Source organism: Oncorhynchus mykiss, chromosome 25 (assembly GCF_013265735.2).
Source record: "Oncorhynchus mykiss isolate Arlee chromosome 25, USDA_OmykA_1.1, whole genome shotgun sequence".
Classification (NCBI taxonomy): Eukaryota; Metazoa; Chordata; class Actinopteri; order Salmoniformes; family Salmonidae; genus Oncorhynchus; species Oncorhynchus mykiss.
In genome coordinates this window covers 34068200-34094355 of record NC_048589.1, presented here as the reverse complement: position 1 = coordinate 34094355, position 26156 = coordinate 34068200, and the positions used below count along the sequence as shown (strand labels likewise).

The 26156-nt window shown below is 44.9% G+C and overlaps 2 protein-coding genes across 2 annotated transcripts in view; both read left to right on the top strand.

Moving 5' to 3' along the window:
- The window catches only part of mpp5a (membrane protein, palmitoylated 5a (MAGUK p55 subfamily member 5)), a 44634-nt gene extending 23492 nt beyond the window's left edge, over positions 1–21142 (top strand). Inside the window, exons 4-12 of the mRNA XM_036962531.1 lie at positions 609–686; positions 3251–3394; positions 3824–4063; positions 5075–5258; positions 6744–6887; positions 8180–8347; positions 15239–15441; positions 15596–15706; positions 17561–21142. Of these exons, the coding sequence (XP_036818426.1) occupies positions 609–686; positions 3251–3394; positions 3824–4063; positions 5075–5258; positions 6744–6887; positions 8180–8347; positions 15239–15441; positions 15596–15706; positions 17561–17737 (1449 nt within the window). The 3' untranslated portion in view covers positions 17738–21142. The remainder of the gene's footprint in view (positions 1–608; positions 687–3250; positions 3395–3823; positions 4064–5074; positions 5259–6743; positions 6888–8179; positions 8348–15238; positions 15442–15595; positions 15707–17560) is intronic.
- Positions 21143–21746: 604 nt separating this feature from the next.
- Positions 21747–25200, top strand: eif2s1a (eukaryotic translation initiation factor 2, subunit 1 alpha a). The gene is made up of 8 exons (XM_021585270.2): positions 21747–21916; positions 22464–22712; positions 22802–22881; positions 23114–23265; positions 23486–23592; positions 23734–23831; positions 24046–24189; positions 24660–25200. The coding sequence occupies exons 2-8, from the start codon at positions 22472–22474 to the stop codon at positions 24783–24785; spliced, it is 948 nt and encodes a 315-aa protein (XP_021440945.1). The 5' UTR covers positions 21747–21916; positions 22464–22471; the 3' UTR covers positions 24786–25200.
- The last annotated feature ends 956 nt before the right edge of the window (positions 25201–26156 follow it).

Here is a 26156-nt window from a genome sequence, read left to right as displayed (position 1 = left end):
TGGGCCTACGTGGCATGGGGCTGTATGGCCTGGGGCTGGGCCTGTATGGCCTGGGGCTGGGGCTGAGCCTGCATGGCCTGGGCCTGGGGCTGGGCCTGCGTGGCCTGGGGCAGTATGGCCTGGGGCTGGGCCTGCATGGCCTGGGACTGTATGGGCTGGGCCTGCATGGCCTGGGGCTGGGCCTGGGCCTGCGTGGCCTGGGCCTGCGTGGCCTGGGCCTGCGTGGCCTGGGCCTGCGTGGCCTGGGCCTGCGTGGCCTGGGGCTGTGTGGCCTGGGGCCGATCTAAAGGCTTTTGAAGGCCCATCAACAGAGCATGGATCACCAGATCTTAGAATAATTCACTTTCACCCCACAAGGAAAAAATGAAAACCAGTCAACTAAATGTTGTAACACAAACCCTATGCCCTCTAATCTGGTGAACAAATGTAGCCTATTGTATCAAATGGGTGGAAATATTGAAATACTTCAAACCTTTCTGTAGATATGTTACCTTTTGATGCGTTTCTTTGATTGGAGAGAACAGCTGTAAATCATTCATGTGTTTCAAGTTTCCGGGTGTGACTCCTATCCCTCATCTTTCTTTGACTTCCTGTGTGTTCATCTTCAGGTCCAGTCTATGGTTCATAACAGCCAACACACGGAGGGTTTGGAGCTCAACACCCTGCTCTCCTCACCACATGTCCAGGTGAGGCTTCCATCCATTCCTACTGGAATGACTAATTATGTGTCTCTGTGTAACCGCTGTGTCTCACCTGCGTCTCTGTCCCAGCAGAACCCATATCCCCCTCAGCAGAACCCATATCCCCCTCAGCAGAACCTGTATCCCCCTCAGCAGAACCCGTATCCCCCTCAGCAGAACCCGTATCCCCCTCAGCATAACCCGTATCCCCCTCAGCATAACCCGTATCCCCCTCAGCATAACCCGTATCCCCCTCAGCATAACCCGTATCCCCCTCAGCATAACCCGTATCCCCCTCAGCAGAACCCGTATCCCCCTGGGAGTTTGTTCAGGTCAGGAGTGTGTTGATTCAGCTGTGATCAGCTGTTGGCTCCTAATCTCTCTCCCACATCCTTCCTCTGAGTTTATACTATATGACCAAGCTGTCTTCCCCTGAGCCCTGTATACTGCTTCTGCAATGTGACCAAGCTGTCTTCCCCTGAGCCCTGTATACTGCTTCTGCAATGTGACCAAGCTGTCTTCCCCTGAGCCCTGTATACTGCTTCTGCAATGTGACCAAGCTGTCTTCCCCTGAGCCCTGTATACTGCTTCTGCAATGTGACCAAGCTGTCTTCCCCTGAGCCCTGTACACTTCTACCTTTCCCTTACACTCAGACTGGTCTCTGTCCCCCACATCTACAATTTATTTGTTCTTTTATTTAACTAGGCAAGTCTGTTAAGAACAAATTCTTATTTACAATTATGGCCAAACCCTGCCAAACCCTCCCCTAACCCGTACGACGCTGAGCCAATTGTGTGCCACCCTTTGGGACTCCCGATTACGGCCGGTTGTGACACAGCCTGGAATCAAACCAGGGTCTCTAATGATGTCTCTAGCACTTCAATGCAGTGCCTTAGACCGCTGCGCCACTCAGGAGGCCAATGATACTGCTGCTCCTCTGAGACACCAGGGCATGTTCAGTAGGGAGGGACGGTTTGAAACAGATTGATAAGGGAGGTACTACCTGAATGTTTTGCTACAGTGTGCACTACTGAACATGACCCAACACACAGGAGGATGGAGGAGAGGAAGAAGGTAGACCTAGTGAGGTAACTAACCAGGCCTTTCTCCCCACGGGATGAAATGGCTGTTAGTCTGTTACTACTTACTGAAGGTTTCTTATATCATGTTTCTCCTCCTGGATTTTCTTCCTTCCACATGAATCAAATCCAAGTTTATTGGTCGCGTAAACAGATCTGCAGATGTGCAGGTGCAGCAAAATGCTTGTGTTTCTAGGTCCAACAGTGCAGTAGTACCTTGTAATAGAAATACACACATAATCCAGAAAATAAATATAGGATGAGCCTTGACTAGAATACAGTGTATACATATAAAGTGGGTGAAACCGCATGTAAACATTATTAAAGTGACCAGTGTTCAATGACTCTATGTACAGCAGTCTCTAGGCTGCAGGGTAGAGTACCGGGTGGTAGCCATCTAGGACAGTCTCTAGGCTGCAGGGTAGAGTACCGGGTGGTAGCCATCTAGAACAGTCTCTAGGCTGCAGGGTAGAGTACCGGGTGGTAGCCATCTAGGACAGTCTCTAGGCTGCAGGGTAGAGTACCGGGTGGTAGCCATCTAGAACAGTCTCTAGGCTGCAGGGTAGAGTACCGGGTGGTAGCCATCTAGAACAGTCTCTAGGCTGCAGGGTAGAGTACCGGGTGGTAGCCATCTAGGACAGTCTCTAGGCTGCAGGGTAGAGTACCGGGTGGTAGCCATCTAGAACAGTCACTAGGCTGCAGGGTAGAGTACTGGGTGGTAGCCGGCTAGAGCAGTGACTAAGGTTCAGGGCAGGAAATAGAAGAATATCAGGGGGCTCTGGAAGTAAAGACTACAGTACTGTTAAAGACAGGTCTCTGTGGATGTGTGCGTTCATGCGCCTATCTCTGCCTGTGTTTTTGCTTTACAAGTCACTGAAAGTTAACCTACTAAGTCTGATTGTTATCTCCAAGTAAGCCTTGTCTGAGCCAGAACTGCCCATAGGGGCAGGAGCATATCTCCTGTTTCTGTAGAGTGAGGCAGCTTGATGTACAAGTGCACCCACTAGACATGATGCTAGTCTTTCACATGGCCTTGCCCCCCAATCCATCGTCTTAAAGCTTACTGGCAAGCAGAGAGGGGATCGAACCCCTACGTTCCAACCTCAGGCCGGACACTAACCACAAGGCCACTGAGTTGGTGTGTGAGCATATTGTAAAAGTCTAGTAGTTAACCCAGAATGTATGACTGCTCTCTGCGCCTTTCAGTGCTGCTGGCCAGTGACTGTATGGTGGAGAGAGGACAGGGAGGGATGTTGTGTTTCCTATAAAAGTGTCTAGTTAACCCAGTAATTCTGACCAGTACGTCCCCTGTCCCTCCCCAGTAGGTTCTACTGGCCCATGACTGTATGGAGTCTGTGTCTTGGTGTGCCAGTCTAACCTGTGTCTTGGTATGCCAGTCTAACCTGTGTCTCTGCATCCAACCCTCTAGCAGCTAGAGTCTGGTTAGTTAACCCAGTAAAGCTAACCCTATGTCCCCTGTACCTCCCCAGGCGGTGCTTCTGGCCCATGACTGTGTTGCGGAGCAGGAGATGCAGCTGGAGCCCCTGACCCCTGACCCCTGTGAGGCTCTCACCCAGTGGGGAGGGGAGACTGTCAAGATAGTCCGCATGGAGAAGGCCAGGGACATCCCACTGGTGAGACTCCTTTAAAACACACCAACAGTCATGAATCATCATATGAGTAGACATAGGCTGTCTGAAAAGTCCCAGCTGTCAAATCCTCGGTTCTTCCAGTCTTTGTTTTCTCAATTCCTCCCTCAAAGCTTATTGGAGGAGAGGATCCAAGGTCCCGCCCTTCAGGATCCCCCCTCCCAATGAGCTTTGAGAGTGTAGCGACGAATCAAGGACGGGAGGAATCGAGGATTTGACAGCTTGAATTTAGGTTTTAGGCTGAGTATCTGTAAACAACTTTTTGACAAGTGCTAATGTAAAAAGGGCTTTATAAAATACATTTGAATGAATGTACACTTTTCAGACAAAGCCATCATCTCTCATATCAGAAAAGTTGAATCCCTCCTGTATCTATCAGTAACCTGTGTTCTTCACCCTGTGTGTGTGCGGCAGGGTGCGACAGTGCGTAACGACATGGACAGTGTGGTAATAAGCCGCATCGTGAAGGGCGGTGCGGCGGAGCGCAGCGGGCTGCTGCATGAAGGAGACGAGGTTCTGGAGATCAACGGAGTGGAGATCAGAGGGAAGGACGTCAACGAGGTCTTCGACATCCTGGCCGAAATGCACGGAACCCTGACCTTCATCCTTATCCCCAGCTCACAGAACAAACCCCCGCCCATCAAAGAGACTGTGGTGAGTACAGACCGAACCCCCGTCCATCATAGAGACTATGGTAAGTACAGACCGAACCCCCGTCCATCAGAGAGACTATGGTAAGTACAGACCGAACCCCCGTCCATCATAGAGACTATGGTAAGTACAGACCGAACCCCCGTCCATCAGAGAGACTATGGTAAGTACAGACCGAACCCCCGTCCATCAGAGAGACTATGGTAAGTACAGACCGAACCCCCGTCCATCATAGAGACTATGGTAAGTACAGACCGAACCCCCGTCCATCAGAGAGACTAGTGAGTACAGAACAAACCCCCGTCCATCAGAGAGACTGTAGTGAGTACAGACCAAACCCGTGTCCATCAGAGACTATGGGGAGTACAGACCAACCCCCGCCCCATCAGACTGTCGTGAGTACAGACCAAAACCCCGCCCATCAGAGACTGTGGTGAGTACAGACCCAAAACCCTGCCCATCAGAGACTGTGGTGAGTACAGACCAAAACCCCGCCCATCAGAGACTGGGGAGTACAGACACATCTCCATCTCCGACCACCTCTCCTCTCAGCTTCTATCCCAACCTTGGCTGTGATGTCCGTCTGTCTGTAGCATTCACACTGTTCCAAGTTCCAATGGTTCTCAGTGGGTTGGACAGCATGGTTCTGACCCATGTTGCTTTGATTCCCACATGGGCCACCACATACTGAATATGTCCTTATGAACACTACATTGTTTTGGATTATAAACTGGGTGGTTCGAGCCCAGAATACTGATTGGCTGACAGCCATGGTATATCAGATTGTATGACTAAACATTTGTTTTTACTGCTCTAATTACTTTGGTAACCAGTTAATAATAGTAATAAGGCACCTCAGGGGTTCGTGGTATATGGAAAATATAACATACATTCTCTGGCCTTATTGCTTAATTAGAGCATCTGCTACATGACCATATTTACAAATGTGAATCTTAATGTAATTCTAGAATATACAGAAAAACTAAGGTAATGTCTTGACCTCTTTTCCACCAGGTCCATGTGAAGGCTCACTTTGACTACGACCCGTCTGATGACCCCTACGTGCCGTGTAGGGAACTAGGCCTGTGCTTCCAGAAGGGAGACATCCTCCACATCATTAGCCAGGACGACCCCAACTGGTGGCAGGCCTACAGGGACGGAGACGAGGACAACCAGCCCCTGGCCGGGCTAGTACCAGGTACGCTACCCTGACCCCAACCAGCACCTGGCTGGGTTAGTACCAGGTACGCTACCCTGACCCCAACCAGCACCTGGCTGGGTTAGTACCAGGTACGCTACCCTGACCCCAACCAGCCCCTGGCTGGGTTAGTACCAGGTACGCTACCCTGACCCCAACCAGCACCTGGCTGGGTTAGTACCAGGTACGCTACCCTGACCCCAACCAGCCCCTGGCCGGGCTAGTACCAGGTACGCTACCCTGACCCCAACCAGCACCTGGCTGGGTTAGTACCAGGTACGCTACCCTGACCCCAACCAGCACCTGGCTGGGTTAGTACCAGGTACGCTACCCTGACCCCAACCAGCCCCTGACCGGGCTAGTACCAGGTACGCTACCCTGACCCCAACCAGCACCTGGCCGGGTTAGTACCAGGTACGCTACCCTGACCCCAACCAGCCCCTGACCGGGCTAGTACCAGGTACGCTACCCTGACCCCAACCAGCCCCTGACCGGGCTAGTACCAGGTACGCTACCCTGACCCCAACCAGCCCCTGACCGGGCTAGTACCAGGTACGCTACCCTGACCCTAACCAGCCCCTGACCGGGCTAGTACCAGGTACGCTACCCTGACCCCAACCAGCCCCTGACCGGGCTAGTACCAGGTACGCTACCCTGACCCCAACCAGCCCCTGACCGGGCTAGTACCAGGTACGCTACCCTGACCCCAACCAGCCCCTGACCGGGCTAGTACCAGGTACGCTACCCTGACCCCAACCAGCCCCTGACCGGGCTAGTACCAGGTACTCTACCCTGACCCCAACCAGCCCCTGACCGGGCTAGTACCAGGTACGCTACCCTGACCCCAACCAGCCCCTGACCGGGCTAGTACCAGGTACGCTACCCTGACCCCAACCAGCACCTGGCCGGGTTAGTACCAGGTACGCTACCCTGACCCCAACCAGCACCTGGCCGGGTTAGTACCAGGTACGCTACCCTGACCCCAACCAGCCCCTGGCCGGGTTAGTACCAGGTACGCTACCCTGACCCCAACCAGCACCTGGCCGGGTTAGTACCAGGTACGCTACCCTGACCCCAACCAGCCCCTGGCCGGGTTAGTACCAGGTACGCTACCCTGACCCCAACCAGCCCCTGGCCGGGTTAGTACCAGGTACGCTACCCTGACCCCAACCAGCACCTGGCTGGGTTAGTACCAGGTACGCTACCCAGCCTCTACACAGATTGAATAACTGTTAAGGAGAACTTAGCTTGGAAACCTCAGAAAGTTATCTTATGCTATTTGCAGTTTTTAGTTTTGTGTGTGTGTGTGTTGTTTTTTTGACCAGGTCTGTCTTGGAAAAAAAGATGTCAATCTGAATGTGACTTTTCTGGTTAATTAAAGGATAAATAAAATGCCTCCTAACAAACTGGACCAGTTTCAATTCAGGTCATCAATGTAGATCATCAGACCGTGTTTAACAACATCTCTTCTCTTTGTAAATGCAGGCAAGAGCTTCCAGCAGCAGAGAGAGGCCATGAAGCAGACCATAGAAGAGGATAAAGAGCCTGAGAAGTCGGGAAAGCTGTGGTGTGCTAAGAAGAACAAGAAGAAGAGGAAGAAGCTCCTTTACAACATCAAGCAGAATGATGGTAAAGCCAGCTCAGAAGAATTCACCAAGTACATTTACACACACCCATGCATTTTCCATGACCGACCGATCAGGTTATGATCCCTTACTGATGTCACTTGTTAAATCCACTTCAAATCAGTGTGGATGAAGGGGAAGAGACAGACGGGTTAAAGAAGGATTTTGAAGCCTTGAGACATGGATTGTGTATGTGTGCCATTCTTAACCTAATGGGTCAGACAAAATATTGAAGTGCCTTTGAAAGGAGTTTGACAGTAGGTGCCAGGCGCACCGGTTTGTGTCAAGAACTGGAACGCTGCTGGGTTTTTCACACTCAACAGTTTCCTGTGTGTATCAAGAATGGTCCACCACCCTAAGGACATCCAGCCAACTTGACGCAGCTGTGGGAAGAATTGGAGTCAACATCCCTGTGGAATGCTTTTGACACCTTGTAGAGTCCATGCCCGACCAACTGAGGCTGTTCTGAGGGCAAAAGGGGGGTGCAACTCAATATTAGGAAGATATTAGTAATGTTTTGTACACTCAGTGAATATTGCAGGTGTCGTGCAGTTATTTGATTGCAGTTTAGGATGGCTGGTGGAGTGCGTAGTCTCTTAGTCCCACTCCCCATGGACCAGATGGCTGGAAGTAGAGCGTGGTAGAGTGCTGTAGCAGAGATGTTTGCAGACTGGTGTAGAAAGAACCTAATATGGGTACCCTGGGCCCGTATTCAGTGTCTCAGAGTAGGAGTGCAGTTTTGTATTTTAGATCATAGTGTATGAGATTATATTGGACACGGAGGACCTGATCCTAGATCAGCACTACTACTCTGAAACTCTTGGTGAATATGAGTCTTGGTTGCTGGGGGGGCTGTTTGTCTCTGGTTATGGAATGTGCGGCTGTGCTTGTTTTAATGCTTATGCATTATGCATGTGAAGTTATTCACACTTACTCTTCCCTTATCACTATTGACTGTTACTCATATCTCTTATACCCCGAGTTACTATTTTATAACCTGAGCAAAAAATAGCACTAGTAGTCGTAGGCCTGAGAAAGAGAGATCACTTACTTTAGCCAGCTTTAGCCAAAAGACCACGTACTATGAAAGTTAGTATTTTCACTTTAATGGACTGTGGTTGGAAGGACCCCAAGATATAGTAGAAGAAATGACAAGAACAGGATAAATGTTGACGTTTCAACGAAAGGCCTTTCTCAGGCTCAAGTCTTTTTCATTATACCAAGATAGGAATAGTGTTTGAAATGAAACTAAAACTGTCTTGTTCCTGCTTTGTCTGCATCTCTGCTGCTCCCCAGACAACGACAGTGAGGAGATCCTGACCTATGAGGAGATGGCGCTCTACCACCAGCCAGCCAATCGAAAGCGACCCATCGCCCTGATTGGTCCTCCCAACTGTGGGCAGAACGACTTGAGACAGAGACTGCTGTCTAGCCAGCCAGACAGATTTGGGGGAGCAGTCCCACGTAAGTGTCAAATTGATCAAACGTTTATTTTCAAAGGTGAACTTTCCCCTTGAACTGCACTCCTCAGTGCTCACTCTTCAGTGTTCCCTGAAGGCTTTCCTCAAACTCTCACTAGTCCATTGTCGAACGTCAGGTACTGCGACGGCTGAGGGACGAGCTTTGCGTAGGAGTGACACCATCTGACGCCAGACAATAGGTACTAGGTAATGATGCACTCATATGATATTTTTGCCCGATACGATATCCAATATTTTCCTTGACAAAAAAACCCGATACCGACATTTAAAATTTGAGCGGCCTTTTAAGCATTCTAGTACAGTTAAATACACTGCTCAAAAAAATAAAGGGAACACTTAAACAACACAATGTAACTCCAAGTCAATCACACTTCTGTAAAATCAAACTGTCCACTTAGGAAGCAACACTGATTGACAATAAATTTCACATGCTGTTATGCAAATGGTATAGACAACAGGTGGAAATTAGACACCACCAATAAAGGAGTGGTTCTGCAGGTGGTGACCACAGACCACTTCTCAGTTCCTATGCTTCCTGGCTGATGTTTTGGTCACTTTTGAATGCTGGCTGTGCTTTCACTCTAGTGGTAGCATGATACGGAATCTACAACCCACACAAGTGGCTCAGGTAGTGCAGCTCATCCAGGATGGAACATCAATGCGAGCTGTGGCAAGAAGGTTTGCTGTGTCTGTCAGCGTAGTGTCCAGAGCATGGAGGCGCTACCAGGAGACAGGCCAGTACATCAGGAGACGTGGAGGAGGCCCTAGGAGGGCAACAACCCAGCAGAGGACCGCTACCTCCGCCTTTGTGCAAGGAGGGGCAGGAGGAGCACTGCCAGAGCCCTGCAAAATGACCTCCAGCAGGCCACAAATGTGTTTCTGACCGTTTGAGCAGACACATGCAGACTCCATGAGGGTGGTATGAGGGCCCGACGTCCATAGGTGGGGGTTGTGCTTACAGCCCAACACCGTGCAGGACATTTGGCATTTGCCAGAGAACACCAAGATTGGCAAATTCGCCACTGGCACAGAAAGCAGGTTCACACTGAGCACATGTGACAGACGTGACAGTCTGGAGACGCTGTGGAGAACGTTCTGCTGCCTGCAACATCCTCCAGCATGACCGGTTTGGCGGTGGGTCAGACATGGTGTGGGGTGGCATTTCTTTGGGGGGCCGCACAGCCCTCCATGTGCTCGCCAGAGGTAGCCTGACTGCCATTAGGTACCGAGATGAGACCCTCAGACCCCTTGTGTGACCATATGCTGGTGCGGTTGGCCCTGGGTTCCTCCTAATGCAAGACAATGCTAGACCTCATGTGGCTGGAGTGCGTCAGCAGTTCCTGCAAGAGGAAGGCATTGATGCTATGGACTGGCCCGCCCGTTCCCCAGACCTGAATCCAATTGAGCACATCTGGGACATCATGTCTCGCTCCATCCACCAACGCCACGTTGCACCACAGACTGTCCAGGAGTTGGCGGATGCTTTAGTCCAGGTCTGGGAGGAGATCCCTCAGGAGACCATCTGCCACCTCACCAGGAGCATGCCCAGGCGTTGTAGGGAGCTCATACAGGCACGTGGAGGCCACACACACTACTGAGCCTCATTTTGACTTGTTTTAAGGACATTACATCAAAGTTGGATCAGCCTGTAGTGTGGTTTTCCACTTTAATTTTGAGTGTGACTCCAAATCCAGACCTCCATGGGTTGATACATTTGATTTCCATTGATAATTTTTGTGTGATTTTGTTGTCAGCACATTCAACTATGTAAAGAAAAAAGTATTTAATAAGAATATTTCATTCATTCAGATCTAGGATGTGTTATTTTAGTGTTCCCTTTATTTTTTTGAGCAGTGTAGTTAGACCACTGCGTCCATGTGTGTGTGTTAAGGCACTGCATCTCAGTGCAAGAGGTGTCACTACAGTCCCTGGTTCAAATCCAGGCTGTATCACATCTGGCCGTGATTGGGAGTCCCATAGGGTGGCGCACAATTGGCCCAACATCGTCCGGGCTTGGCCGGGGTAGGCTGTCATTGTAAATAAAATAAATTTGTTCTTAACTGACTTGCCTAGTTAAATAAAGGTTACACACACTGACCAAAGAGTTATTTTGTTAGCAATTACGTGTGTCCCCATTACCAGTAAAACATAATCAAAACCTATTTCTTTATCTTACTTGCTGTGCTGTTTCGTTGTTCATTTGTTCAGTCGTTTCATTCTCAACCAGGATTTCTATGGAACACAGTTGGGTCTTTGCTGTCAAAGAAAGATGCACATCAAATAACACTATGATGTGTCATGTACGCTTGCTGACCAATCAGGACCTGAATATGACTGCACGTCACATAATAATTGAACTCGTTCATACATTTTGTACGTAGTTGTTACACATTGACTACATTATCACTCGTATTTCATATGTCATAACGATTCATCAATACTTATGCTATGATGCTGGTAAAGTTTTCTCGCACACCTACAATGCTGGTCATTAAAAAAATAATAAGCTAACTAATGGATGCAAACAATGTTCTTCCCCAAAAACATAGCAAACGACAAATCTGTTTCAGTAGCTTATAGCTAGCTAGCTAACTATATAGCTAGGTGTCATCTAAAATAATCCTAACTTATAAGACAGTTCTTGTTTGATTTAATGGTCGGACCCATCTATCTGAAGCTAGCCACAATAAGGATTAGCCACAATAGTGGACTTTGAGGTTAGCCTTCAAAATAAGTTTGTCATTGACGGTGATGCAAATGAATACAAATAGTAGAATTATGCCATAATTGAATAGATCATGCTCAATGAGGTTGGAATGTTATATAAAATCAACAAAAGACAATTTGTTAATTTGACAAAAATCTGTTTAAATCATTCTGAATGTATTATACTTTAGAATTTCATTGGGAGTATACTTATTTCACTGTACAGCCTTACTTATGGTTTGTGGATCAGTGACAGCCAGAGAACATTAGCATCGTAGCTCTTATCGTGGGACTCAAACAACTGTGAATTGAGACACATTTATTGTCAACCTATGTGTATTGAAAACTATTCCTGAGGAAAAACAATACTGCGTGGATGTTTGAGTCTGATAACTCTGAGGAGGAGTATTGAGTAGACTGATACCCCATTTCATTGCTCCCCAATCATTAGGTAGAGCTATACAGTGCAATATGAATGTCAATACACCAATAGGCTGACTGGGGAGGTGATGTCACAGTCCCGCGATAAGAGCACCGCTAATATTTGCGTAAACTCTTAACAGTTGTGTTCTGTGGGTGTCACCGAGTAGACTTTTACCCCATTTCACATTTCAACCTTATTTAACATTATCTAGTCTAAATATGGCATGATTCCACCAATTGTAACCTTTTGCATTACTTTCGAATAGGTACTTTTATTTTGAAGGCGAACTGCAAATTCCACTATTCTGCCTAATCCTTATTGTGGCTAGCTTCACAACACATAACCCGGTCCGGTCGAGCCTCACTAGCCAGATGAAGCTAGCTGGCTGCTTATAACGTTAGCTTTGGTCTGGCTAGTGTTAAGGGTTGTGTCAATCGAATCTGGTATCAGGATAAGTATGAAACTGAGTCACCGAATTGTATACTATGTATTTTTTATTAGCTAAGCCATAAGTGGTAAATGCAATTTTCGTATATACGGGCTCTCTGTCACACCTCACAGAGAACTGACTTGTTCCTGACAAAGATATTATAATATACTCTTGACAGAAGTAGTTCCTGCTTCCGAGCCGGCCTGTCAGAGTAGAGACTGGGCGTGGTTTAAACTCACCCAGCCTATCGTTGATTGTTGGCGCACAAGCTGGTCCCAGCCTCCTAGGCGCTTCAGCGGTCAGTCGTTGTAGTTGTGTAGAATATCTAGGCGCTCACACACTCAATACAGTTATCTCACACCTGGCTCCTGTTATCTAACAAAATACAGTTTGTTCTCGCAACACTACGTTCTGAATGTGCCCCCACCACTCATTGCACAGTTCTTGTCTTCATGTTATTCTGTATTTTTCCATCATGAGAAAGGCCCATGGCCCTGAAACTGTTAACAATGTCTCAAGTCAGCTATGTTGCATAACACATATACCCACACAAGCCAACAGCAAATAATATTCCATCACATATGATATGGTAAGGGCTATAGTGTATAACACAGAACCTCACACTAGCTATTTATTTTCATGAACTGAAGCTCAATTGGTGAACAACTAGTGGCTACCTAGCTAATACTTATTCACAATAATTCATTAATCATTGCTAAGGATAGTAAAAATGACTGCAGTTTCTACTGGTCATTGTTTTCCGGCTGGTTGTATTGGTGCTAACTTGGTACCAAGCTAAAGCTAGCTAGCTACCCCAGAAGTTGCGGTCAAACAAATAATACTTTATTACCATCGCGGTATTGTAATCACATTGTTCGTGGCTGGTGGTTGCTTGTTTACAGACGTTTTTGTACAGCTTTGACAGTCCTACTGATAGTAGTGGTGGCGCTTGGCTTGCACGTGTAAATTCACAACATTCTACAATAGAACTGCTATTTGACGTTTCAAATTAAAAGCGTATTTAACTCGTCAAATATATTTTTGGACACGCAAAGACCCAAATGGCCTTCCATAGTATGTCGTGAAGCTATTACTGTGTAACTTGGTAGGGCAACATTTGAAAAATAGCGCACTTAGTAACGTTAATGTGTACCGGTGCTCGGCCTGTCACGAAAGCCAACATCACCCACGACAGAGAACGGTTGATTATCTTGGCATTAATGGATTTCGCCTTTGAGTTGTCTTGCTGAAATTATCTTATTCTTTCAAATGACTGCTCGACTTGTTGATAGGTTAGGAATGCTGTGTTGCAGTGTAGAGCAACATTTTACATGGCGTCGTTTACATTCACCTTAGCCAAATACATTTAAACCCAGTTTTTCACAATTCCTGACATTTAATCCTAGTAAAAATTCCCTGTCTTAGGTCAGTTAGGATCACCACTTTATTTTAATAATGTGAAATGTCAGAATAATAGTAGAGTGATTTCTTTCAGCTTTTATTTCTTTCATCACATTCCCAGTGGGTCAGAAGTTTACATACACTCAATAAGTATTTGGTAGCATTGCCTTTAAATTGTTTATCTTGGGGCAAATGTTTTGGGTAGCCTTACACAAGCTTCCCACAATAAGTTGGGTGAATTTTGGCCCATTCCTCCAGACAGAGCTGGTGTAACTGAGTCAGGTTTGTAGGCCTCCTTGCTTGCACATGCTTTTTCAGTTCTGCCCACAAATTTTCAATAGGATTGAGATCAGGGCTTTGTGATGGCCACTCCAATACCTCAACTTTGTTGTCCTTAAGCCATTTTGCCGCAACTTTGGAAGTATGCTTGGGGTCATTGTCCATTTGGAAGGTCCATTTGCGACCAAGCTTTAACTTCCTGACTGATGTCTTGAGATGTTGATTCAATTTATCCACGTAATTTTCATTCCTCCTGCAGTCCCTCCTGCAGCAAAGCACCCCCACAACATGATGCTGCCACCCCCATGCTTCATGGTTGGGATGGTGTTCTTTGGCTTGCAAGCCTCCCCCTTTTTCCTCCAAACATAATGATGGTCACTATGGCCAAACAGTTCTAATTTTGTTTCTTCAGACCAGAGGACATTTCTCCAAAAATGTATGCTCTTTGTCCCCATGTGCAGTTGCAAACAGTCTGGCTTTTTTATGACGGTTTTGGAGCAGTGGCTTCTTCCTTGCTGAGTGGCCTTTCAGGTTATGTCGATTATAGGACTCATTTTAATGTGGATATAGATACTTTTATACCGGTTTCCTCCAGCATCTTCACAAGGTTTGCTGCTGTTCTGGGATTGATTTGCACTTTTCACACCAAAGTACGTTCATCTCTAGGAGACAGAACGCATCTTCTTCCTGAGCGGTATGATGGCTGCGTGGTCCCATGGTGTTCATACTTACGTACTATTGTTTAAACAGAGGAACCTGGTACCTTCAGGTGTTTGTAAATTGCGCTGAAGGATGAACCAGACTTGTGGAGGTCTACAAAAAATGTTGAGTTCTTGGCTGATTTCTTTTGATTTTCCCATGATGTCAAGCAAAGAGGCACAGAGTCTGAACGTAGGCCTTGAAATACATCCACAGGTACACCTCCAATTGACTCAAATGATGTCAATTAGCCAATCAGAAGCTTCTAAAGCCATGACATAATTTTCTGGAATTTTCCAAGCTGTTTAAAGGCACAGTCAACTTAGTGTATGTAAACTTCTGACCCACAGGAAATTATGATACAGTGAATTATAAGTGAAATAATCTGTCTGTAAGCAATTGTTGTAAAAATTACTTGTGTCATGCACAAAGTAGATGTCCTAACCAACTTTCCAAAACTATAGTTTGTTAACAAGACATTTGTGGAGTGGTTGAAAAATGAGTTTTAATGACTCCAACCTAAGTGTATGTAAACTTCTGACTTCAACTGTACATTATATAGGTATGCACGTCAGCTTTGACATCAGTTTTGCACATCGGCGTTAAGCTAGACATCGGGACCATACCGTTGTTAACATTTTTAGCTAATATCATCCGATTCTGATATTTTCACTGATATATTGTGCATCCCTTGTACTAGGTTGTAAAGATTCTAGATGTTTTAGGGGCATACCAAATGGTCAATGAGAATGTATTTGTACTGTAGGGAGTAAATATTCCTCAACACATTTAGAGGGTATAGAATTTGATCATTTGTATTCATTCCAGATATAATTGTTCAGTCAGTGTCTGTTGTATCCCTTCCACTGTCCTGTTTTATATATTTTTTTTGCAATAAAAATGTCAATCATTTGTTTTATTTTTGCTCATTCCAGACACGACACGGAACAGGCGTGATGTAGAGGTGAGTGGGAGAGACTACCACTTTGTCTCCCGCCAGGCCTTTGACATGGACGCCACTGCAGGGAAGTTCATTGAGTCGGGAGAGTTTGAGAAGAACCTGTACGGAACCAGCACTGACTCTGTCCGCCAACTCATCAACATGGGCAAGATCTGCCTGCTCTGTCTGCACACACAGGTGAGGGGGAGAGTGATTGGTGGGAAGGAAATAATATAGAGAGTTGAGAGGGAGAGGAGGCCAGACAGAGGAAAATAAGAGGTATTATAAGAGAACATAAATTGTCTATGTTGCTGCCGTGTCTGACTGGGAGTTCTCTCCATCCTCTCTCCAGTCGTTGAAGACTCTGCGTAGCTCGGATCTGAAGCCTTACATTATCTTCATCGCTCCTCCCTCCCAAGAACGGTTGCGAGCCCTCCTGACCAAAGAGAGCAAGAACCCAAAGGTACTGAATCCTTCAAACACCACATCTGTTTTCTCCATCGTTTTGACCCCGAAGGGTCCTGTCTGTCAGTAAGATTGGTTTACTAAGCCTTGGTCAAGCTCATCCACTTGACATCTAGCAATCAATCATTATTCAAATATACACTGCTCAAAAAAATAAAGGGAACACTTAAACAACACAATGTAACTCCAAGTCAATCACACTTCTGTGAAATCAAACTGTCCACTTAGGAACCAACACTGATTGACAATAAATTTCACATGCTGTTGTGCAAATGGAATAGACAACAGGTGGAAATTATAGGCAATTAGCAAGACACCCCCAATAAAGGAGTGGTTCTGCAGGTGGTGACCACAGACCACTTCTCAGTTCCTATGCTTCCTGGCTGATGTTTTGGTCACTTTTGAATGCTGGCGGTGCTTTCACTCTAGTGGTAGCATGAGACGGAGTCTACAACCCACACAAGTGGCTCAGGTAGTGCAGCTCATCCATGATGGCACATCAATGCGAGCTGGTGCAAGAAGGTTTGCTGTGTCTGTCAGCGTAGTGTCCAGAGCATGGAGGCGCTACCAGGAGACAGGCCAGTACATCAGGAGACGTGGAGGAGGCCGTAGGAGGGCAACAACTCAGCAGCAGGACCGCTACCTCTGCCTTTCTGCAAGGAGGGGCACTGCCAGAGCCCTGCAAAATGACCTCCAGCAGGCCACAAATGTGCATGTGTCTGCACAAACGATCAGAAACAGACTCCATGAGGGTGGTATGAGGGCCCGACGTCCACAAGTGGGGGTTGTGCTTACAGCCCAACACCGTGCAGGACGTTTGGCATTTGCCAGAGAACACCAAGATTGGCAAATTCGCCACTGGCGCCCTGTGCTCTTCACAGATGAAAGCAGGTTCACACTGAGCACATGTGACAGACGTGACAGAGTCTGGAGACGCCGTGGAGAACATTCTGCTGCCTGCAGCAGTCATGGTGTAGGGTGGCATTTCTTTGGGGGGCTGCACAGCCCTCCATGTGCTCGCCAGAGGTAGCCTGACTGCCATTAGGTACCGAGATGAGATCCTCAGACCCCTTGTGAGACCATATGCTGGTGCGGTTGGCCCTGGGTTCCTCCTAATGTAAGACAATGCTAGACCTCATGTGGCTGGAGTGTGTCAGCAGTTCCTGCAAGAGGAAGGCATTGATGCTATGGACTGGCCCGCCCGTTCCCCAGACCTGAATCCAATTGAGCACATCTGGGACATCATGTCTCGCTCCATCCACCAACGCCACGTTGCACCACAGACTGTCCAGGAGTTGGCGGATGCTTTAGTCCAGGTCTGGGAGGAGATCCCTCAGGAGACCATCCACCACCTCATCAGGAGCATGCCCAGGCGTTGTAGGGAGGTCATACAGGCACGTGGAGGCCACACACACTACTGAGCTTCATTTTGACTTGTTTTAAGGACATTACATCAAAGTTGGATCAGCCTGTAGTGTGGTTTTCCACTCTAATTTTGAGTGACCCCAAATCCAGACCATGGCTTGATAAATTTGATTTCCATTGATAATTTTTGTGTGATTTTTGTTGTCAGCACATTCGACTATGTAAAGAAAAAAGTATTTAATAAGAATATTTCATTCATTCAGATCTAGGATGTGTTATTTTAGTGTTCCCTTTCTTTTTTTGAGCAGTGTATTTTATAAAGCCCTTTTTACATCAGCAGTTGTCAGTGCTTTGCAGATACCCAGCATAAAACCCCAAAGAGCCAGCAATGTAGAGACAGAAGCACAGTGGCTAGGAAAAACATCAAGCTAACCTGGGGAAACATGCTGTGTTCCTTCTCTTATCCCCAACCCTTTCTCTACATCAGCCAGAGGAGCTGCGTGACATCATCGAGAAGGCCCGTGAGATGGAACAGAACTTTGGCCACCTGTTTGATGCAGCCATCGTGAACACAGACCAGGACAAGGCCTATCAGGAGCTGCTGAGGCTGATCAACAAACTGGACACAGAGCCACAATGGGTCCCCTCCTCCTGGCTACGCTAAGGGCCGGGGCAGTATAACACACCCACAATGCTAACCTGACTAGAGCCCTGTAAAATCTGCAATGCACAGAAAGTGAATGGAATCACAGAATCAATACATTGAAACATAATTCAACAATATGCTAACATTTATTGAACTTTGTAGGCAATCAACTAAATGTATTGAAAATGTATTAATTTTCCCACGTTTATCATAAGACATGAACAGAATGCATCAGTGATTCTTATTTCCTGTAAGTTTCTGAATAAGCAAAGATAATTCCTCGTCTGTATGTGCAGTGCGTGCGTTTACCACTTTGTGTAGCCATTAGCAATGATGCTAATGAAAAGTCTTCTGGTAGATGGAAAGGCTTTCCCAAAAACCTTCATTTAAATGTTAACTACAAAGTAGCCTATGCTGACCTGGCAGAATTATATTATTTGCATCAATCCAGTGGGTATTTGTTTTGCAAACTCTGTCATCGCATGCGAGCTACAAATACACTGCTAAACAACAGCCTCTTGCTAGCACTGGAATTAAAGGGTAACTACACCACCCGAAAATGAACATAAAAAAAATAAAAAATCCTAGACATCAAAAGTTGTCTCCCGATGTGGTTTGAGCATTGTTATGGACTTAAAACATCCAATTTAGTTGTTTTATATTTTAAAAAGTGTGATTTTGAGAGTGAAAACCTGAAAAAACAAGGGGAAATGGAAATCTGGAAAAACTAAAAGGAGAAAACGGTATTGGGGAAAAACTAAATGGAATCTTACATTATTTTTTTTTAAATGTTAAAAATTGTATAGGGCCCTACCTGATACGCACACAACGCTGAAGATTTGCCTTGACTCAATTCTCCAACCACAGTCTCTGTGTGAGACTGGAGGTAGATCCTCAATCACCACAAGCTGAAGATTAATGAAACAGTTACAGCTCTTATCACTATTATGCTGAACTGAACTCTTCAATTCACTTCTGAGACTGCCTGGGGAAATTAATTTGATGTATTATTGCTCTGATAATTTGTCCTTTTTCCTTTTTTTTGTTTCTGTATTTCTCTTCACTAAATGAACTATTCACATTCCAGGTAGGAAGTATGTAAAGACGTGGCACTTGTGGCAGAAATATAATTAATGCTTCTATCCTGCTTTAGATAATTATTTATAATTGTAAATATATTGTATTTTAAATAAGTTTTCAAAGATGAGAAGAAGAACCCATAGCTTCTATGTATGAAATATTATTATCCAGTCAGTGAATGTCTCTCCTACATTACACAGAGGTTGTTGTACCCATGCTCTGTCCGTGTGTGAGGTCAGGTGTGTCTGTGTTCTCTAATGTCGAACTGACATCACTCAGCCATAGTCTGGAGTGTTGGCAGTAAGGTGCCTCTGATCTCTAACATAGCAGATGGGAATGGGATTAGGCTACTACAAGTATCATCATGGATGGGATTTGTTCACCTAATGAAACTATCTGTGAGGTGATCACACCCAGGTGTCGGATTACATTATCTCAGCATCTGGGCTCTCTTTCCACTGCAGCAGCCCTGGTTTCAAGTACAATTTGAATAATTTCAAATACTTTAGCTGTGCTTGATTGAACAATAGAATTGTCCCACAAGTGCAAACCCTACCCCCATCTGGCACTCCAGGTAGATGAAAGCAAAACCTGAAAGTATTTGAATTATTTCAAATGCTATTTGAACCCAGGTCAGCACTACCCTACAGCACAGCACAATGCTGGAGGTTTATCTAACTGGTGTTTTGACATAACAATAATTAGATCTGAGAGGTGCTTAAGAGTCAGTGCCTCATTCTAATCTACTTGCCTTATACCCTTTTCAAACTATCGTGCCAATCAACACTACTGTGCTGGCTCTGATATTTTATTTTCACATTGTCCTCCAGCATGGTCTTAAACTATGGTGGGTCATAACCAGGCCAGTTCAGGTCATAATTGGCTTAGTACTAGAGGATAATAAACTAGCCCTAACACCACCTCTCACCCAAGCGCTATAGGGTGTATTTATTACGTTTTGCAACAGAAACCATTTACAGTTTTAAGAACCAAACTGAACCAAATGGTACTAAATGGGGAGGGACCTACCTGAATTTGTCCAATAGACATTTTGTCGTTCCAAAGCGTTTTCCGTTTGTAATAAATGGTTTCTGTTGCTAAGTGCTTTGCAACAGACTAAAAATTTTACAACAGAATCTGCATAAATAATATACCCCTGGTCATAACTAAATACAAAAAACTGTCCTGTCCAGAATCCCAGGATTTAAAGCAACATTTATGATAATGAATAAAGATTATTAGAGGTGTTTAAAAGTTTGGACACTAAACCCTCCTGGGGTAGTTTTAGTTTTATCTCAGTATTCATCATGTATAGTTCCTGTGTTACTCTGTAGGAGTGTAACCATAGTGAATGTAACCAGTACTATTCTATTCACAGAAAACACTAAAGAGTATCTGAGCACCGCTGTCTGTGGGATTATATTAAATGCATTTTCTAATTCACTCAGATTCATTATGAACGATCCATCTATGCTGTATTTTTAATCTGATGGTTTTCACCACAGGTGATATTTAAATGTGTGACATACATCTGTGTTTTGTTTTCAGAGCTGTTATTGAAATGAGTCTGTGAAATGAACTTGAATGAACCGATAAGCCTAAATGCGGGGAAAAATAGCCTACAATTACATTTTTAAAAAAAATATGTTTTGTTGCATATGTTCATAGGTTGGAGCTCACGTGTGTGTGTGTGTGTGTGTAGAGGCAGAACTCACTGAAATGCAGGCAAGTATTATCTCTAGTAGACACAATGGGGAAACATTGTCTTCTTCGTCTTAACAACGATCTGTTTCACATATTATAACACCATTTTAATTTGGGTTATTATTGATGATATTGTGGTGTCTAGATATTTGACATTGATATACATGTAATGTTAAAAATATATGTATTATGTACAGAGTAATGCACTTGTAGAATGATCACTCTGCCACCCTTCCATCCCTTCATATTGCTTCTGGAACCAGAACTGAGGTTCTGCTGGTACTGTCTCCATGACCCCTTCAATTCAAGCCTGATCCCAGATCTGTTTGTGTTCTACCCAACTCCTCTGACTTTCTGTCATGTATGCCATAGTCAGAGGAGTTTGTAACAATTGGCTTTATTTATTGTCTCGGAGTTGGAGAACAGATCTAGGACCTTGTCATCTCTGTCCATATAATATTATTCATTATAATATATCTTCAGTCTGTGCAGTACACACCTTGTGTAGATGTTGAGCTGTTTATTGGAAGTAGAGTTGTTGAATGTAAGGTTACTATACTATAAAAAAAAAAGTTTTTATTCCTGTAAATCTGTTTTTGTAGGAATTATTCATGTAAATTAAAGACCAGATTGATAGAAGTAGTGTTTGGTTCCTTCATTTCTTCAGCACTGTTCTCTATTGCTCCTCTAATGTTCCTTGAGGAAGGAAGGAGGGAGGCAGATGACATCAGACCAAAGATTTGAATACCCTACTCCTTGAAGTTTGCCCTTTAGTGTGTGTACTTTACTGTATTTATACTTGGGATATCACTTTGCAACAGTAAAAGTTCACAAATCACTGGAGGATGTCGTATTTAACCTTTATTTAACTAGGCATGTCAATTAAGAACACATTCTTATTCACAATGACTGCCTACCCCGGCCAACGCTGGGCCAATTGTGCGCCGCCCGCCCTATGGGACTCCCGATCACAGCCCGTTGTGATACAGCCTGGGTGTCTAGTGACGCTTCTAGCACTGAGATGCAGTGACTGATGCGCCACTCGGGAGCCACTTTCTGAATCATGTTCATGCCATTTTTATTGTGTAATACTGTATGTAAGTGGTCAACTCAATGTGAAAGAGTAATCGATCTACCAGTATGTCAAGTATTTATTAACTTGCTTCAAAACACTCAGAGCGACACCTTGTGGGGAAAAGGAAAACTACAAATTTAAGTGGAAACACTATCAGAAAAAAATGTTTCTGAAGGTTTCCAGTTCCGCTTCCGGGTCAGATCGCATGTTCACGCATGCTGATGAAATAGTTGAATTCGATCTTTGAAATTGTTACTTTTTGAAATTACTACAATTTTAATGTAACAACTTAAGGATATAGTTAAATATCAATATTTGGATAGATCTGTAGCTATAAGGTGAGTACTTAACGTCTGAGTGTTATGTTCGGAATGAATGAATAACTGCTGATGAACGCATGAGACTCAGCAAAGCGGCGTTAGCTAGCTAGCATATTAATCTGGCTATCCTATCCAGCTGATCCTCTTCTATACATTATCAGTAGCTAGCTGATGGGGCTAACTAACAAATAATACAAAAAAAAGTAGCTGAACTAGAAGCTTACTAACGTTAGCTAAAAAAACTTGTAGCTGAACTAGAAGCTAGCTAACTAACGTTAACTTGCTTGCTACTGTAGCTAGCAACCTTTGTTACTATAAGGTTGCTAGCTACAGCAGCAAGCAAGTTGTCATATGCTCATCCTTCTAGGCCAGCTACAAGTTCTATGATAATTTGCTATATAACGTTAACGGTCTGCCTCTTTCAAGCATTACCGCCTGTGCCATAAAGGTCCAGACCTCAGAGATGGCATAATGACATAGGGTAGTGGCTACAGGCTGAATGAGAATACAATAACTAGCTACTATCCTCTGCAATATACTTTATGGTATCCTCTCGTCCACACAGAGTGAAGAATGCCGTCATTCAGCTGTAGATTCTACCAGCACAGGTTTCCAGAGGTGGAAGATGTGGTGATGGTCAACGTGCGCTCCATCGCAGAGATGGGCGCCTACGTTAGCCTGTTAGAGTACAACAACATCGAAGGCATGATCCTGCTGAGCGAGTTGTCTCGCAGACGTATCCGCTCAATCAACAAACTCATCAGGATTGGACGCAACGAGTGTGTGGTCGTCATCCGAGTGGACAAGGAGAAAGGTGAGAGGAAGAGTCCTATGTGGATGTGATGGCTTGTCTTGTAGCCTGGTCCCAATGATTGATGGTTCATTTCCCTACTCTCTCTCTAGGTTATATTGATCTGTCCAAGAGAAGAGTTTCACCCGAGGAGGCAATCAAGTGTGAAGACAAATTCACCAAATCCAAAACGGTATGTTGTCTAAGTCCTCACATCTCCATGTTCATAGTGTAATACCTCTACCAGCTAGTACAATGTCATCTTTTGCCTTTGGCTGAAAATGCAGAAGGGCTGGTTAAGAAGGGCATATATGTATATGTATTCAAATATTTTTGCCGGTAAACCTAGACCTGTGTGTCTTCTGTCATGAGCGACTTTGGGTCTTTGAAAAACGCAATATAAATATGTAATATTACTATGACAGGTGTACAGCATATTGAGGCATGTGGCTGAGGTTCTGGAGTACACTAAGGAGGAGCAGCTGGAGAGCCTGTTCACGCGCACTGCCTGGGTGTTTGATGAGAAGTACAAGAGGCCTGGATACGGAGCCTATGATGTCTTCAAACAGGCTGTGGCGTGAGTACTGACATCCTGGTCGGGGTTGGTGGAGGGGATTCTCTTGTTGAGATCCACAAAATTATTTCCTAGTTCCAATGTGTTGAAAACAGCAAAGTTCTGTAACTAGAAATGGAAGAAAATGGTTCTAGAGCAGATCCACACCAATAGACATATTATTTGGCTATTGCACTGGATGTCCCAGGATTGAATGTGTTAATATGTCTGTTTTGGCCCACAGGGACCCAGCCATTTTAGATTGTCTGGACCTGACAGAGGAGGAGAAGGCTGTGCTCATTGACAACATCAACAGAAGACTCACACCACAGGCTGTCAAAATCAGAGCAGGTATGCACATGCTGTACAGTACACCTAAAGCTTACCTGTCTACTTGTACATCATTTACATAGCAGTAGCTTGATGAGTTTTGATATAGTATGATAGAATATTATTTTATTCTAGCCTATTGCTAACACGTCTCTCCCTCAGACATTGAGGTGGCCTGCTATGGCTACGAAGGCATTGATGCTGTCAAAGAAGCATTGAGGGCGGGGCTAGGCTGCTCCACAGAGGCCATGCCCATCAAGGTCAATAACAACAACAAACACCCCTCAACAGTCTGTTTTTCTGAACCCAGATTAGGCATAGTATAGTCCTAGACTAAAAAAAGCATTAATTAAAAGTGACTTCTAGTCCAAGACTGGGCTTAATCTGTGTCCGGGAAGACGTCTGTGTATCACAACAACATAGTCCAACACATGATTTATCCCTTATAAACCTGTGTCTTCTGCTCTCTGACAGATTAATCTGATAGCGCCGCCGCGCTATGTCATGACTACCACCACGCTGGAGCGCACGGAGGGTCTCTCTGTCCTCAACCAGGCCATGGCTGCCATCAAAGAGAAGATCGAGGAGAAGAGAGGGGTCTTCAACATCCAGATGGACGTCAGTGCAATAGGATGCAACTATATTGTCCAATTTGCATATTTTTTGCTGTCTTTTGATGCTACAGGAAGAGAGGGGAAATGGGAAAGACCAAGCTTGGTTGGGGGGTGGTGGAGGTTTCATGTAAACTTTCTTGAAACCCCTGCCATACAGTTGTGGCCAAATATACTGTCACTCTTGTACTTTTTATAAATAATAATCTATTTCTTCTGAAATAATTTGAAATTGAAAAAAATTGGTTGTTGCCACATCTTATTGGCTTTTCAACATTGCAGAACCAATTTAATTGTAAACTTAAGTTTTACAATTAAGAAAACTACAAGTGACGATATATTTGGCCACAACTGTATGTAATAAATACATTGGAAATCTTACTTACCAGAGATACCACATTAAAACGGCAAGAAGGTTCGGGACAGCGCATTTAATGTCAATTTGTTTGTCTTCCTGCGTGTTGTCTTCCCCTCCAGGCGAAGGTTGTGACAGACACCGATGAGACAGAGCTGGCACGCCAGCTGGAGCGACTGGAGAGAGAGAACGCTGAGGTGGACGGTGATGATGAGGATGGAGAGATGGAGGCCAAGGCAGAGGACTAAACTAGAGGAAAAACAGACGGCTTGGATACAACGACAAGACCAATTATATACAGTCCAGGGCCAGTATTAGTAAAGCATCTCTGAGTAGGAGTGCTGATCTAGGATCAGGTCCTCCATGTCAATGTTATTCATTATGATCTTAAAAGGCTAAACTGATCCTAGATCACCAATCCTACTTTGAGATGTTTCATGAATACAGGCCCCAACAAACTTTAATTTCAAATCAAATCGTGCGTTCTAGAACGTCTCTCCAACTGAACACAAGCCTCTGTTGGTCAGTACCAGGGACCCTCAGGAAGACTGAACCAGAGAGACGGCTACAGGTGCTAACTATCATACTGCCAAACACAGAGCTGGGAAATGCCCCTGCCATTCTCCCAATGGACAAAATAAACACATTCATATTATCACTGAACCCTAGCTGTTTGAATTGCGTCCCAAAGGTGAACAGTGTGGTTGGTTGGGTTAGGTTTAGCCTGCTTGTTCAATCTGTTTGTGCTGTAGCCAACTCCTCTGTGTGGACGTGAGGATAGAATAGGACCAGGTTTGGTGGGGTGGTCATCTCGTATAGACTGACTATGTAAACATAAACATCTGACCAAATGACTCCAGATTTTTGCTCTGCGTTAACTGAGATTAGTGGGGTGGTGACTTGGTCCCATACTTAATGATCTGTAGCCAACTCTTTGTTACACATACAGGATGAGACCAAGGTAGAGTGAGTAGAGGTTCACTTGAAGATAGATTCTGGGAATATAATTTATTAGAAATGCATATCAAGCAAATAAGGACATTTTTTTTTAGGATTGAGGTGTTTTGAAAGTGGCCTTGTCTTTCTCCCCCAACTCCATGTAAGGACAATGGTTTTCTGGTCTTTTTCCACCTCACTCTTTTTCAAGTGAAATGTTGGAAAGAAAAGGAGAAGTATACTGCTCATCCTGGACTTGCATGGATCTTTTAAGGATGCATTTGTAAGGCTATTTTAAGAGTTTACTCTAAACAAATTATTATTTTTGTTGAATATTTTCTAATTAATTTGTATTGTCTGGTTAGAAGTGATTGAAAGTGACATCCACCTAAATGTGAGATGCATTTGTAGTTTGTCTGCACTACAAATCCAATTTCTTGTTAGCAATTGGTGGTAGTTGCCGTGTTCACGTCGTGTCGGGAACTTGCTTACTCGTAGAAAGATGATACTTGAGTTTCCCGCATGGAAAGTATCAGAATCAACCAATAGGAAGCTCTATGCAAATAACCTAAGTTAATTTTATTTAAAAGGTCCCACATTTCTGATAATGCCGCATTCACGTCATGTCTGTCCATGTGAGGATACAGCAATAAGCAGACTGTGCCTTCCTGCCTTTGGGACAA

What these genes read in the sequence shown, in the direction of transcription:
- eif2s1a (XM_021585270.2), top strand. Translation starts at nt 22,472, where the DNA reads ATGCCGTCATTCAGCTGTAGATTCTACCAGCACAGGTTTCCAGAGGTG. An exon ending in CCGAGTGGACAAGGAGAAAG is followed by an intron (nt 22,713 to 22,801) that starts GTGAGAGGAAGA and finishes CTCTCTCTCTAG; the next exon opens with GTTATATTGATCTGTCCAAG. An exon ending in TCTTCAACATCCAGATGGAC is followed by an intron (nt 24,190 to 24,659) that starts GTCAGTGCAATA and finishes CTTCCCCTCCAG; the next exon opens with GCGAAGGTTGTGACAGACAC.